At 39.3% G+C, this 15,432-nt stretch overlaps 1 protein-coding gene across 5 annotated transcripts in view; it reads left to right on the top strand.

The window, feature by feature from the left end:
• CERS6 (ceramide synthase 6) overlaps positions 1 to 15,173 on the top strand; it is a 322,733-nt gene extending 307,560 nt beyond the window's left edge. For 3 of the 5 annotated variants that reach the window (XM_089916722.1, XM_089916721.1, XM_022569956.2), the window contains 2 exons: positions 6,153 to 6,309; positions 9,581 to 15,173. In XM_089916722.1, coding sequence (XP_089772848.1) covers positions 6,153 to 6,309; positions 9,581 to 9,733 — 310 coding nt within the window. In that variant the 3' untranslated portion in view covers positions 9,734 to 15,173. The other 2 variants (XM_022569957.2, XM_089916725.1) reach the window with 2 other exon arrangements.
• The last annotated feature ends 259 nt before the right edge of the window (positions 15,174 to 15,432 follow it).

Genomic DNA, 15,432 nt, shown 5'->3' with positions numbered 1-15,432 from the left:
GGCCCACGAATATGTGTCCCAACAGTGGGGACAGTGTTGGGCCTACAGTACAAACCTGTGCTTCAGTTTCTTCATCTGTGAAATAGACATAATAATACCTACTTTGAAAAAAAATAGAATTTATCACATAGGGTTTATTTCATGAGGATTATGCGTTAGCACGTTAAAGCCTGAGCCCAGTTCCCGACACATAAAGCTCAATAAATATTAGCCTAGTGTAAGAATTCTACTATATGGGGATTCTTCTGTATGAGGTATTGAAAGGATTAAGTAAAACAATGTATATAACATGTTTGGGCCAGTGCTCAACACATACTAATTACTCAATAAAGAGCAGTTATGGGGACTTCCCTGGCGGTCCAGTGGTTAAGACTTCGCCTTCCAATGCAGGGGGTACAGGTTTGATCCCTGGTTGGGGAGCTAAGATCCCACATGCCTTGCAGCCAAAAAGCCAAAACATAAAAAACAAAAGCAATATTGTAACAAATTCAATAAAGCCTTTAAAAATGGTCCACATCAAAAAAATCTTTAAAAAAAGAGCAGTTATTGAGAACCAGACAAGTCTGTTTTAGGGGCACGTAGGCAACAAAGAGGAGGGTTGAAAGTGTAAGTATGTTGGAATCAGGATACAGCCTGAAGGACATGTTCTTCTCTAGGGAAACTCAGGTTGGGAGATGAGGAACATAAAAAGGCAGACCAGGCAGTGGAGGGGTTGGGAACTCAGGCAGACAGACAGCAAATGGGGCACCAAGAGGGCAATGACTCATTTTGAGCAAAACATCCACCCCAGCCAGGAAGTTACTAGTGACAAACTTCCTGTGATATAAGGGATCAGTGAGTCTGACCAGGCTGTGACCTAAAAGTAAAAATAAATGAGTTGATCCCCATGTCTTACTCGGATAACAATATGACAGAACCGATATGCCCATTGCTAGAAGAAAGACAGATGGTCCCTCCGTGTTCAAGTTCAGCTTCCTTTCAGGGATAGAGAAGCTACTTCTGTGTCTGCTACAGGCTGCGAATCTATTATTCGAGATAATTAGGCATCCAGGCATTGTGAGCAAGGTTTGCGGCTGTCTAGCAGCCTTGACTACCCAACGCTTGACCAAATTGTTCTTAAGTCTGGAGCTTTTATTACTTTAGAAAAACCAGGACAAAGAGCATTGCTTATAACAGTGAATTAATTACCTGACTTTTTTTTCAGGTGTTAAGTGTCCATGGTTTCTGTTGAGAGTACATTTTAAATGCTTTTCTATTACCATCTACTTTAAAATGAGCAAAACATGCCGGTAGATTACAGATAAGCTTTAGGTAGAATCTACTTTTCATTTATGTTTTGTGTAGGTCACATGAAAGTAAATGCCAGAGAAGCACACACATCCTGAAATATACTGCGGTCTGTCTGGGAAAGCAAAGTCAAGACCATTCAAAAGCTCTGAAGTAAAGAACACCTTAATTTTGACTGTAAAACAAGTTTTCCTTTTTAATCTACCCTCACTGGCATCATGCAGCAATCCTCAGCGTGAGGCCCTGAACCTGACTCTCCCTGAGAAGCAATCTTGGCTCTCTTTGGATATTTGACCTGGATCTAATTATTGTGGTTTTTCTATAGATCATTCCAGAAACACACAACCAAGGCTCAGGTGGAGCTCTTTGGTGGGGGTAGAAGAGGAAGGGGCGCAGGCAAAGCTTATGATTACTTGCCATGGCCTCATCGTAAACGTCCACCTGTAACTTCATTCACACAGTGAGAGCATCTAGGCCTCTGTCATCTTTAATAACCACCATTATGTGATCCTGCCTCTAAATCACCGGAATATTTTAAAAGTAAGATATATGGAGCGGAAAGTAAGGATATTTATCTAACTTTGCATACTAAAGATAAACTTTTGAGTTGGCAGTCACGATAAAAATGAAAAAAAAAAAAAAAAGCATTGGTTATAGCTTTTCTGAATGAGACACCAGTGGAGATCTTTTCACACTGCTGTATGACAGTAGAAGACTTCTGGACTTCTGAGGTTTAAGGGGCAAGCGGAAGTCACATTGATGCTTGGAATATGAATGAGTAAAGCCTTAGATATAGTATTAAATTGAAACTACTCTGACTTTGCTTTGCTTAAGAAAAAGTGGCTAAACTTTTCTGCATGAATGTATACATTCCCCTCCTCCTATCCCCACGTAGCCTGTATATACATATTTCTGTGATAATCAAATTTAAGATGAAAAATCCATAAAGGGTAAGCCTGAGCAAAAGTAACTATAGGGCAAGTCAAATTAAATTATGATTCATTCAACAGCCATTAAAATAACCCATCAGGGCTAAGCTATTGGGGTGGTAAGTGGTGCATCTTTACGTCACCAGTGAATTGCTTGGAGCTTTGCCCTGCAGGCATCGTTTCTATTGGGAATCACGCAGGAAGAAAGAAGCACAGACGGGAGCCTCTTCATTCCATTGTTGGGGAAGATTCTTAGAAAGGAAGGTGTAACCTGAAGATGGAGTGATTTCTGTGCTGGGACCCAGACTTTGGCAGAAGGTTCTGGCAGAATAGACCTACTTGAGCACGCTTTGTACGTGCGTGATGCGCCATCTAGTGGTTAAGTGGCCCTAACATTAATGAAAAGGAAAATGGTCTTTTCTGGCCCCTTATGCTTCCAAACTCTCCACCACTTGATTGGAGCAGCAGGAGGTTTGATGCTGTAGGCTATTTTGGGGGAAGAAAAAAATCTATTTTCTTAGAAGCCATATATTGACCCCAAACTAGTGGGGAGGAGGGGTAGAAACACTGATATTATAGTAATTATGCAAGCCAGAGGTTGCATATTGGCAGTGTTTTCCCCAGAGTACTTTTTTCCATTTTAGTTTATTGAGGTATAATGCGCACAGTGTCGTACACAAATCTTCATGATACATTTTTACATTTGTAAAATTTTGCATATATGTATAATCTGCATAATCACTACCTGAATCAGGATAGAGAATGTTTTCAGCATGCCAGCAGCCTCCCTCCTGTCCTGTCCCCTCAATCCTCCCTCAGAGATACCACTCGTCAGAGCCCTGTCACCATAGATTTGTAATGACATCATTAAAGTATGTACTCCTAACCCTAACCTCTGGGAAAGGATAAAATCCTGTAATCACCATTTTAATAGTTTGCCCAAAAGGGGACAGTTTTCTCATCAGAAACATTCTGTGGCTAAACAAAGGCGCCATTTCCTGGGTTTGCTGTTTTTCAGAATCCAAGTGGCATAATGTCTCTCTCCTCAATCTCAATTCCTCACATATTGTTTTCCTTACCAAGCTTCTTACTGAGAGATATAGCTCTTTGGTGCACTGATTGTTTTTTCTCAATTGTCTCTGCAGGCAGCCAAGTCAATTTTCAAAGAAATCCCATTACTTTTGAGTGGCATTTCAGAGGTGCCGCTAATTGTCATGGCAAAGCCTGTAAATTCTGATGCAGTGTTTCAGAAATTAATGTGAATATCATGTCACCAGCGACTGCATGACACTCTGTTCATAATAAGCCAAGCAAACTGTAATGGTGAGAAAGGTTCTCAAACTTATAATTCAGCAAAGGCTAATTTATAATGTGTAGCATCACGCAGTCGTGGTTGCCATTTCTACAGGACCTCTTTCTGTTCAAATGAAACTGAATTCCCTCTGCAGGTCAACATGTTTAATATGTCAAGAAGCAGAGCTGGTTCTGAAATAAAATTATTGTGATTATTCCCGAGTTGTCTTGTGCATATCTATTTATTTGATTACTGAACAAACACACAGTCAATCAGCCATCAGGTCCAGCGAGCACATTACTTCGCAGTGTTTTGCAAGGTGCTGGAGATAGAAAAGCATAACGTATGTAAGTCCTCCCTTGCTGTCGTGGAGTTCACCTTTGTTTAGACCTGTTGTCCCGTGGCCTGCAGACTGTGTATAAAGACGTGGCTGCCTCTTGGGATAACAAACAAGGCGGGAATATAGGCATTATCCTAACTTATTCCTTTTTATAAATTACTTGTATTTTGTCCTAATTATTTGTCATGGATTTGGAAAAGAGAAGAATATAAAGAAGAAAATACAAAATTCCCTAATCCACCAAAGAAAGAAAGTCTATAATGGCTTTAATTCCTTCCAATGAATTATAATTCTCTTACTTTTTCTGTGTGTATTTTATGGAACTGAGATATTATGATTTTTCTCTATCATAAGAAACTCTTGAAACATGTTTAATATTGTGAGTGACTTTATAATTTCTGGAATATCTTCATAGTTTTTTAACCACTACCTGTTATTGGAGATTTTGATTGTTTGCTGTTTTTGAAATAGTTACAGAGATTTAATGCCTATTATTTGAAATGAACTCTGACTTTTTACCATACTTAACAGCCAGAACTACTACAGTAGGGTTAAATAATAATGGTGATGCTGGTTCATGGTTTGTTCCTAATTATAAAGTCAGTAACTCTGGTATTAAGTATTATGACCACTGCTGAGTTGAGCTGGATAAAAATCATATTAAGTGCTTTAAGTTCCAAGTTTTAAACATCAGCAGTGGAGAATTGAACATTGCCAAATGTCTTTCAGTGCAGGTGGAATAATTAGGTTTGTTCCAATTTGGCCTGTGGACGTGTGATAATTATATTAATAGATTTCCTAATGTTGGTCCCCCTCCACCAGAATGAATACTACTATATCATAGAGTAATATAATTTTAATGAATTGTCAAATTCAACTCCATACTATTGATTTTAGGATTTTAAATCCATGTGTATTGAGCATTGTTCTTGAGAGATAACTAATATGGCACGGTTAGAGACACACTCTGTTTGTCTCATTCTGGTCTATGAATGCAGGTTGCTGAAATTGGGCATGGAGAACCTGTTTATGTCTATTATTCATTCTCTGTTTTTTCCTCAACTCTTATCCCACCTCAAATCAATGAGGTTTTTTTTTTTTTCCTTTTGTGAATTCACTAAGTACTTTTCTTAACCTAAGTACTTTTCTTAACCTCTCAAAGCATTCATCACACTCTTATATTAAAATTTTCTGTATATGTGCCTTCTGTTCTTGTATGAGTGGTCTGTGTCTTACATTCAAGAGTTTTCCATCCCTCCCCCTTAGTCACTGAGTATTGTCCACCTAACCTCTCCTGAGGGTCCCGGCAAAGCACTGCAGGGACGGTTGGTGGAAATACACTTCAATGAGTTTTGTCAGTCCATTTAGATCTCCAAACCAGCCCATCACCAAGCTGAGGAGGAAAGCAAGGAAGTGAGAGTAATTCCAAAATTTTGTGGCTACCGTGCTTCTGTGTGGCAGCAGTATGAGTCCAAAAGCATGAATCAACTTCCAAAGGCTTAGGAGCAGATACAGCAAGGATGAGAGCCAAGCCCTGAAACCAGCCGTCCTGTATCTGCCCCAGGTGGCTGCTCCATCCTGGTCCTGATGGTGGATAACAGAGGGAACCAATTACTTCAAACACTTTCGCCTGCCTCAAGTACATACTCTTAAAACTAAGTATATTCATTATATTCTAATAATTTTTAAAAAAATCCTTCCAACACTCATCTCAAGACATCACTTCAATATGATATCTTTCAGTTGCCAGTTCTTTCCCAGGGGAAGGCTTACAAAATTCAGGACCCAGTACAGGCTCCCCTACTAGACTATAAACCACTTGAGGACAGGCATTAGGTCTTAAGTATATTCTAACTCACTGTGCTAAGCATATAGTTTAAACTTAACTAGTGTGTCTGGAATTAATTACTCTTTTTTTTTTTCCTTGCAATGTAATATTATTAAATGGTATTCCTCACACGTATTTAAAGGCCAAAAGCAACTTCAAGGATGATACAGGCCTTTTAACCAGTAGTGAGAAATAGAATCAATTGAAAACGTAATGAAAATTAACGGGAGAAATGACAACAAAAGTGAATGGGAGCACAAGTACACTATTCAAGCTAGAATCCAAAGGAATGTTATGCCACCAGGGGAATCGTTCCGGTGATGACTCTTCTAAGTACGTTGTCAGCCTTCAGACCATCCTTGCAGGGAGTAGTCAGTGGATATCAGTGACTTCGTGCTTCTTTGCAGTAGCTAGAGTTCCTTTGAAGGCAGAGTGAAAAGCTGTGTTCAATGATTACTTTCTCCTTTTCCTTAGGGTGTTAAATACCACATTATTTGAAAGTTGGGAGATTGTTGGACCTTACCCTTCCTGGTGGGTTTTTAACCTACTGCTGTTGGTAATACAAGGCTTGAACTGCTTCTGGTCTTACTTGATCGTAAAAATAGCTTGCAAAGCTATTTCAAAAGGCAAGGTAAGATAAAACTCACCCTTTCTAATATGTCCCAGAAAATTATGGTTTTATGTTCTTCTAATCAACAAGAACATTATTTATTATTTAGAATATCATCAAAACTGTTTTTTCTCCTTCAAGGTTTAGCATAACCTCTTTGAAACACAATAAAAACTTTCATTTTCTTCTGTTTAGTTGATTTTTTTACATGTAGCATCGCTTTGCTGAATGATCTGCATTTATAATTTTAGATTCAATGGAGGTATATTATTTGTTGTGTTCCTACTCTCCCTTTCTCTGTCTCCCTTGGTCCTCCTCTGATTATACTTATACCAGACAGAAATTTAATAATTCTTTTATTTTATGAGAAAGGGTTGCTTGATGCAGTATGACCATTTATGACTTTGTCAGTAAAAATTTAGTTAAATCCCTTTGGTTAAAAATGGGCTCACGAAGCTGATTTGAATAAAGCTTCCCAGGCCTCAAGCCCTCTGTGTAGAGCGGTGACTTTTCTGGAACGTTCTCTGTGACATTTTCTTACTTTCATTGTTCGTTCTCTTCCTTCTGCCAACCTGGAAGTCTGGGAAGTGGAACCCTTTACATGTAAGTTTCTCACGCCTCTCTCTCTATGCCAGTCCTGGGTCCCACGTTAGCCCGTTGGAGGGGCACTCTGATGCTTTTGTTTCCATGCATATTGTTCTGTCTAATCTGTTGGCACTGCCTGGAGGCTCTAACCAAGGTGTGGCTCCCACCAGCTGTGAGGGATGCTGGGGACAGCTCAGTTAGTGACCTTTTGTGTGAGCTTTCATTCTGCTAAATTTTGCATGATCCAACGGAGGAGATGGATTTCTTTAACTGGTGTTCAACATGTCAGCTAAAAAACAGAAATAGACCAAAGGGAAGTAGGAGAAACAGAGCTAAGTTGGGGAGAGGATCAGCGCGGTCCGGAAGGGAGGCCAGAGCATCGGCTCTTTGCCAGGGCTGCCCTGGGCAGCGGGGCAGCACGTGACCGCTTTGTGAGCCCCTTCCGCCGGGGCTCGGGACATCTAGTCACGTACTATGAAGCCAATTCTCGGCATCAGCTCCTATGTAAATACAAAACACTTTTAGCAATGAATTGTTTAAAAGCAAGAATTCATTTTTTCTCTGTGACCTCGTACTCTTTAAAATGAGCATGTATTTCTATTTTTAAAAACGCTCCTGTCCTCATTTGGATACAAATTAAATCAATGTGCACAATACTGTCAATATGATAATGGTAACTGAAGATGCAAGGAGGCTGTAGATTAGATGATTTGTCACCTTATTGCATTGCTATTTCCACCAGATATGCTGTCTTCTCTCTAGTTTACTTCTTCAACTTTATTAGGAGACAGTCAATTTTATTCCAGATCTCAGGCTTCAAAATATCTTAACTGCCTTTGCTGTTCACCTAGGGCAGTAAGATTCATCTTGGCCCTGAGTTATGGACTCTATTTTCCTGTGGGTTATTTTGAGATATTCTAAATTGTTCCTTCCTTTAGAGGTAACATAAGTATAGATTTTTTTCGCAAATGCAATTAAAAATAATCTTACTAAGCATGCAAATGTAAATTAATCGCTCTCTGAAACTGGAGTTTTCTTTCCTATTAGCTTAATTTATGAATAATGGATTTCCAAACGTAGTGGAGCTTTTATTCTAATGCTGTCTTTGTGACCCATTTTTTTTTAAGTTAAAGTATCCTTGTAATCTAGTCATTTTGGTGTTTCAGTATCTAAATCTTCTTGGAGATGGTCCTTGTGAGTCTCATCTCATCTCAAGGGCCATTGGAGTGAGGTCCATTTTTACATATTTACTCAGTCATCTCTGCTTAGGCTGGAGCAGCACTGTTCAGCTCAGGACTTTCTCCTGTCCCCACCTCACCCCACCCCACCTGACGAAGGTGACGTTCTCCTGCAGTGATGGTGGCTTCTCAAATTGGGAGGGCAGTGGATTCCAGGGTTCTCCGGTTGGGGGTAGCAGTGACAGAGAGGATGAGATGTGGAACCCAGTTCATTCTGAAAAGCCTCCCAGGAGATTCTGCCAACTTCCCAAGCCACCTCTTAGAGAATCATAAGGGACTAGACTGGGAAACTTTCTATGAAGCCAAGCAAGCCACCAGGTCCCTATTGCTACCACCACCCCTCTTAGACAATAAGTAAACAGCACGCAGTTACTCAAAGGTCTTAAGGCCTGTGGGGTAAAAATGTTTACCATGATGTAGACATAGAGTAGGAGGTTCAAACTCTTTCAGTTTTATAAGCAGTAGAGTATTTCTGTAATTTCTTCCTACATTACCTCCTTGTGAGACAGTATGATTTTTTTTCATCCTTTACGATAACATATAGATTTATATCCTGGTGCCTTACTCATGACTTGTAGAGTCTGAATGGAAGGGGGAAGAACCCTGGAATGATGGGAGCCAATTCATGATGATCGAGCCAGTAGATTTTTCTTGGGAAATATTTTCAACTAGACCTCACCCAGCAAGTGCCCCAATGTGGTATACAAAACAAAATTTCTGCTTAATTCTAGCAGACAAAAAAGAAAAATTAAGTCATCAAAGAATGCATTAAAAAGCCAAATAAGGGCTTCCCTGGTGGCGCAGTGGTTGAGACTTCGCCTGCCGATGCAGGGGACGCGGGTTCGTGCCCCGGTCCGGGAAGATCCCGCATGCCGCGGAGCTGCTGGGCCCGTGAGCCATGGCCGCTGAGCCTGCGCGTCCGGAGCCTGTGCTCCGCAACGGGAGAGGCCGCAGCAGTGAGAGGCCCGCGTACCGCAAAAAAAAAAAAAAGCCAAATAAGAATGATGTTTTAGTGAACAGAGCTAGTGAATATCTCCATTAGTGTAGTTAATTAAGAGCTGACTTTAAATGATTCTCAGAGAGAATGTGATCATCCGAGAATAAATGGATCCATTTGTACCAAATTCCTATACTGCCATTCCAGTAGTACCATATGCCACTTTGCCAGTAAGAGTGGGGTTCATGGTCTAGTACATTCTCAGTATCCAAAGGCACCTTAAGGAAGTCAACAAAGCTAGCCCCCTGTGATGCCTAAATCCACCTACATTCCTTGATAACTGACTTAGTCACCCAAATGTCTATCTCCAAAGAAGGGGAACTTATTACTATGGCAATGTTCCTATCCTCTTTGATGTTTAAAATATTTAGATCTGTTTTTCTTCATGTATGATTGTGCATATACTTCTGAGCATGCCATACCTTAACGGTTCCTTCGGAGCTGGCTGCACTCACCTTCTCGTATTCCACAGGTGTCCAAGGACGATCGAAGCGATATTGAGTCTAGCTCAGACGAGGAGGACTCGGAACCTCCGGGGAGTAACCCCCATGCTGCGACCACCACCAATGGGACCAGTGGTACCAACGGGTATCTCCTCACTGGCCCTTGCTCCATGGATGATTAATTACTCAAAACTACAAGTCCCAAATAAAGTAAACTGTTTATTCCTGGAAGTATTTAATAAGTTGCAAATGCAGTTCCTTTCATAATCTCTCAGCACCAGAAACAAAAATTAGGATTATCAAAGCATTTTGAATAGTGCACTGCCATATGTCCTGTCTGTGAATGAGGAAGAATTACCATTCTGTATATGTAGGCATGCTTTATGTAATTGGCACAAGGGAACAGTATTTGCATTTGTACTGTCTTAGAATATTATTTATTTTTTTTTGTATTTGTGAATCTGTGGACAAAAGAGGGTTTCCTCACTCCTTTTTACTCTCGGGTTTCATGACAGTGAGGGAGACGCTCCATCTGCTTCTATCCCTTTCTACTCCCCTAAGCCAGTCCGCTAGGAGCATTAGCTTAATTGGTCACTTAGAGCAAGCAAATCCCAGCGCAGGATTCTCCTACAGCTCCAAATAGGTTTGCTTTCTTTGTGTTACAGTGCCTGTTTCGAAATGGCCTGTACAGTCTCAGTGAGCTTTGTCCCAGTGTAAAGTTGGAACAGGATGAGCTCAGTTTTGTAATTGTCACTCTTCGTGGTCAATTAGCTGTTGCAATTAAAGAGTGTGGTTATTGGAGGCCTTAAAAAATTTGTTTTGTATTAAATTGCTTTGGATTAGATGTCATTTCTTATTCACACAGCCGAGATTTCTTCAGTGAGAATGGCAGCTAGCTGGGGATTAACTTTGGAGGTTACAGAGATTTTTTTATTATCTATTACGGGGTCAGTGCTCCGGCTCTGAAGGAAGACTTAAGGTCATGGTTACAAACAAAGAAGTCACTCTTCCTACTGGGAATTTGTCCCATGATCTGAGAATAATACAAAGAGAGCAGCAGATATCAACCAGGTTTTACCACTACCCCTGTAATTAGCGCCGTCTTTTGCCATGTCATGAAAGAAAGAAGCTAAGTATATTTTGGAACAGATAAAGGAGACTTCCAAGAGTTGGCAAAAGTCACCTCTAATGCAAAGCACTTTACCGCAACCAGCTTTCAAGAAAGCGCCCTATCTAGTATTTGATCTTGATATTTTTATTTTTCTGAGCAAAATAAAGCCAATGGGAGAAAGACCATTTTACCCTTTGTCTTTTCTCCTTAAACATAACCCATAACATAACAGAATTTCCTGTTACTAGAAACTGAGCAGTGTTACGCTCTAAGTCCTTTTGTTTGCTTCTTTGAAGAACTTGCTCAGTTTCCAGGAATTTTTGTTCAAAGGGAGCTATTTCCAGAAAAAAAACAATAAAAATTCTACTCAGCAATGAGAAAGATTACTGAAAAAATAAGTTTCCATAGTCTCCTACAGGGCAGTGTTATTTATGTATAGATAAGAAAACCACACACATAAACCAAAGATTTTATCTCTTTTCTTGAAACCAACTTTTAGTAAGAGGGAATAAAAAGGTATTATAAATACTTATTTCATAAATCAGAAAGACCATCTTCTAAAAAAAGAGCCCCAAACCACAATGCAGTGAAATCAATGCGCAAGTCAGGGCTAGTGAAGGGAACAGCAAAATACTAGCAAGTGCATGTCCTGCCCAAAACCATTCATATTCAATTCAATTCTTTTAAAAATTGAAATAAAGCTTTGTGCCCACAGTGCGCAACATGAGTGTTAGTACTTCCAAACAAAAACCTCACGCTGTAATGTTAACTCTTTTCCCACCTATTTATAAAATAGTGTGGTTTGGGTATGGTCCATAGTAATGATTGAAGAGCCTTGGAAATATGCCTGCTTGTTTATTGAAGAAACAGTATAACTAACTCTTCTTGTAAAGCCTTATTATTTTATTTCACAGAACAGGGATATGTCTAGGAGTGTAATTTGTGGATGGTCGTGTTTGTAAGACTGATCGTTAAATACCAAATATACTTGTTAAGTCATCTGAACATCTGCTAAAATGCAGATATATAAAAAGTAAACAGCAAGCATGTTATAGCTGAAAATTTTTGAGAAGGTGAAAGTTTCTTATCAGCTAAAATATGGAACAGAAGAATGACTCGTGCCTTGCTTTAGTGTCTAGAGCAAGTCCCCTGATGGGTGAAATAAACCAGAGAACCACAGTGTGTTCAACTTTGGATCATCTGACACTTTTAGCACAGAAAAATAATTTCAGAATATCAGCCTGTAAATTAAAGGTCTAGAAGATTTGCATGAAATGAAGAAAATTAAGTCTGTCCTTAGCAAAGACATCTGAACAATCTTTTGTTTTTCCCAAAAGTCACTTAGAAGGATTGAGAATTCTCAGAGCCTCTCTGACCAATGGCAGTAACTTAGCGCAGTCCTCTATGTATCTGTGGATTTTTATTTCATTTTACATTTTAAGGCAAAGAGTTCTTTTTGACTAATCAGAATGGTGTTTTTAGGGCTTTTGAGATGAAGAATAATATATCTTGTCTACTGCTCTCCCATGGTGGCCTGATAAGGCTGAGAGAGGAAAATATGTGAGATAGCCTATCTTCTACCTGTGCCAAGCCATAGCTTTGGAAGTGGATTTTGTAAAGTAAACTGTAGGTTTAGTAAGAGTGTTGTTTCCCGTTGATTAACTTAGCCTGTCCTGGTCATACTCAAACCTTCCCAAGGTACAAAGAGATATGCAGGAAGGAGCCTAGAAAAGGTAATATCTTATTCTCCAATTCTATAGCTTTTGTAGATTGATTAGAAGGAGAAAAATGTAGAAAATCAAGTAGAATTTGGCCTTGGGTCAATAAATGATATAAAAATGTGTGATCTATGTATGTACCTGTATATTTCTCAAAAAAAGTGATAAAACCAGAATATCACTGACTGGTCCTTATCCATATTCTTTTCATGAAAACCATCTGCCATGTGCAATAGAAACTTCCCACCTCCTTCCCCACTTCCTGTTCGTGGTCCCACAACAGCTGAGAGTGCTAGACTCCTTCAGCCTCTTTGTCTCAGAGCTAAGATCATGGAGGCCCTAAAGTCAGCATCTAAGTAGTTCCCATTTCCAAACTAAGTGATACGAATGTTGAGAATGGGGGAGCAGCTACTTTGGATTATTAAACTAAATGTTGGAAAAAATGTGCATGATTTCTGCTTCACCCCAGGATTTTATTAACATCCAACTCCTGCTAGGCTGCTAGACAGATGGTATCCTGAGGTACCATCGGATAATGAAACAGGCACCTAACAAAGATGAACTAGGAAAAAAGGTAGGCTCTCCAAGGAAAACAAGCAATTGGATGAGAGAAATAACTCTTTAGTGGGATAAAATCAGGTCACCTTTAGCCAAAATGGTGGGTAAATCTCAAAATGTCCAGTTCTATTACCAAACTTTCCGTTCTGAGTATTGGATAGCGTTTGAATTTGAGCAAACTAAATGCTTGCACCTTGGGTAGAAAGGGCCTGAATCTTCCACTCTATATTTTTCAACCTCATTTATCTGGGCCAAAGTAAAAAATTACATTTCATTCCAAGTTACCTGAGTCTTTACAAAAGAGCTCTTCCAAGAGAACTTTATGGACACCCGTGATTGTTCCCAATCTATTCATGATTTTTGCATTGGTAGTTATTTTTGTCCCCTTCTTGGAGATGTTAATGCCAAAGTTGCCTGAATATTTGAGTATTTTTTTCTTAATTTGGAGTATGAAAAGTATACAGAATAATTCTGAAGGTATTAAATAGTTCTCTTTATCAGTATGTGTGATGATATCATTATGTCCAAAGAGGTTTCAAGAAATCCTTTGGAAGTAAGAGGTTAAATGTTTACATTTCATGTGCTATTTGAGATCTTAAGGTTCTAATTAGCTTACTTTTTTTACTTTGTCTTTGGCTCATTCGTGCTTCGTAGATAAATATTAGTAGCCCTGAAATGTTCCTAACGTTAAAATAAGAAAAGATCAAATGAGATCAAAGTCTGCCCTTGTGTGCTGTCCATAGAAGGAGTACTGTCAGTCACAAACAGTTCACACAAAATGCAGCAAGATATTTTTTTAAATGAAGTTATTGTTGTCCCCAGAGCAGGGATAAGTTTCTCTTGGTTAAATGAAATTGTACCATTATCAAATTACCAGATAGTAATTAGCACTGGTTCGCTGTGGCCACATTTTAATTCTTCATTAGTAATAGGCCAGAAAAAGGCCCTGTGGTTTGCATTTGTATGCATGGTCCCCTCCCGTCCCCTAGGGGGCGCTCAGTAGATGCCGAGGAGGCCTGTTCACTGGGCCACTCTATGCTGTTGGAACGCCTCTAACATGCGCTCAGAGGGAGCATACCTGATAATGGTTTTTATGGAGAAAATTGTGTTAGAGAACGTAAAACATCATAAGTAACTGTTAATAAGATCTGTAGACACCCAAAGGAGAACTTTAGTCTTTCCAACGTGAGTTCAACCTGAAGCCTTTGAAAGGAGCACATTACCAAATGGGCACAAGCTGAGACCCCATCCGATCAAAGTCTGTGCAGGCAGATGGCCCATCATATGGTGTCTCCACAAGACTAGACAGTCTCAAGATTGCCCAGGAAGCAATGGGAGGGGACCACTAGCCTAGGATCTGTCTTGTTTATCTTTCACTCACATTCCTTTAAGTCTCCTGGGACTCTTAATAAAAGGAAGCCAGAATATTGTCACTTATCTGCTATCAATTTCCCAATAGCCTTTGGATCAGTTGTGTACCATACTTCCTTCTATGCCTGATTCCATTTTTCCTAAAAAGTATTGTGCCCACGTGAGCCTGTTTTCCTTAACACAAGTCTGTGAAAGCTTGGCTTCCTATTTCGGTATATGTTGCATGGCCTGGAAACCAGGGAACAACAGCTGTTGGTATGATTTCTATGTTAAGTGAAAAATTAGATTTTATAAAGACATCTTTTTTTCTTTTGGATCTACAGTAATTTTTTAAAACTGTCATTGTAAAACTGCTCTTAAAAATTAGGGGTTTTTAAAGATAAGTTGCCAAAGAGAAATTAGCTCTGTAATAGGAATAGTTATGTGGTGATTCTGGAACTTAGAGCTTCATTAATTTAAACATGGAAAACACCCTCCAAGTTTGATTTCCCAAAGTTTCATAAAGCCTCTAAGCTCATGATTTTCATCACCTCTTTACCCACATGATCAGTTACCTTCATAGCCATTTGGTGTCATGCAAGGGGAAGGTGGTTAGTTTGGGGATTTGATTTTTTTCAATTTGCCGTGAGAAATAGAATAGGTGACAAAACCTTTACTTGTTAAGACAATTCAGCGCTTGAGCATCTCTGTCAGAAATGGAATGATGTACTGTTAGCCAATTAGAATTATTTTATGTATTGTTATTATGTTTTGCTGATTTTTATATGAAAATATAATTATTCATTCTTGATCCCTGGAAGCAATCATTGTAATGAGGATCATTTTACTTTGAAAACACTTTCATAATAAAGATGAGTATTAAGAGTACAGTGTAAATGCCCTTTTCTGTAAGCACTACCAAGCTTGTGTTGGTAATATGTCACATCTTCCTGGACAAGATTTATCCTCACATCATCCTATGAGTTTCTTGTAAGCCTCCTCAAACCCCAGTAGTTGCTATGATTACAAAAAAGGATGTAATATTTATACGTTCCATATAATGTTCTATTTATATGTTATTTTGTCGAGAATTTAGCTAAGCTACTTGATGGTGGCGTTGCCTTAGCAACCATTTTGTTTGCCA

This window comes from Delphinapterus leucas, chromosome 8, assembly GCF_059928025.1.
Source record: "Delphinapterus leucas isolate spDelLeu-1000000601 "Yukka" chromosome 8, BTC_Dleu_Yukka2, whole genome shotgun sequence".
NCBI lineage: Eukaryota > Metazoa > Chordata > Mammalia > Artiodactyla > Monodontidae > Delphinapterus > Delphinapterus leucas.
This window is presented reverse-complemented; position numbering and strand designations above follow the sequence as displayed.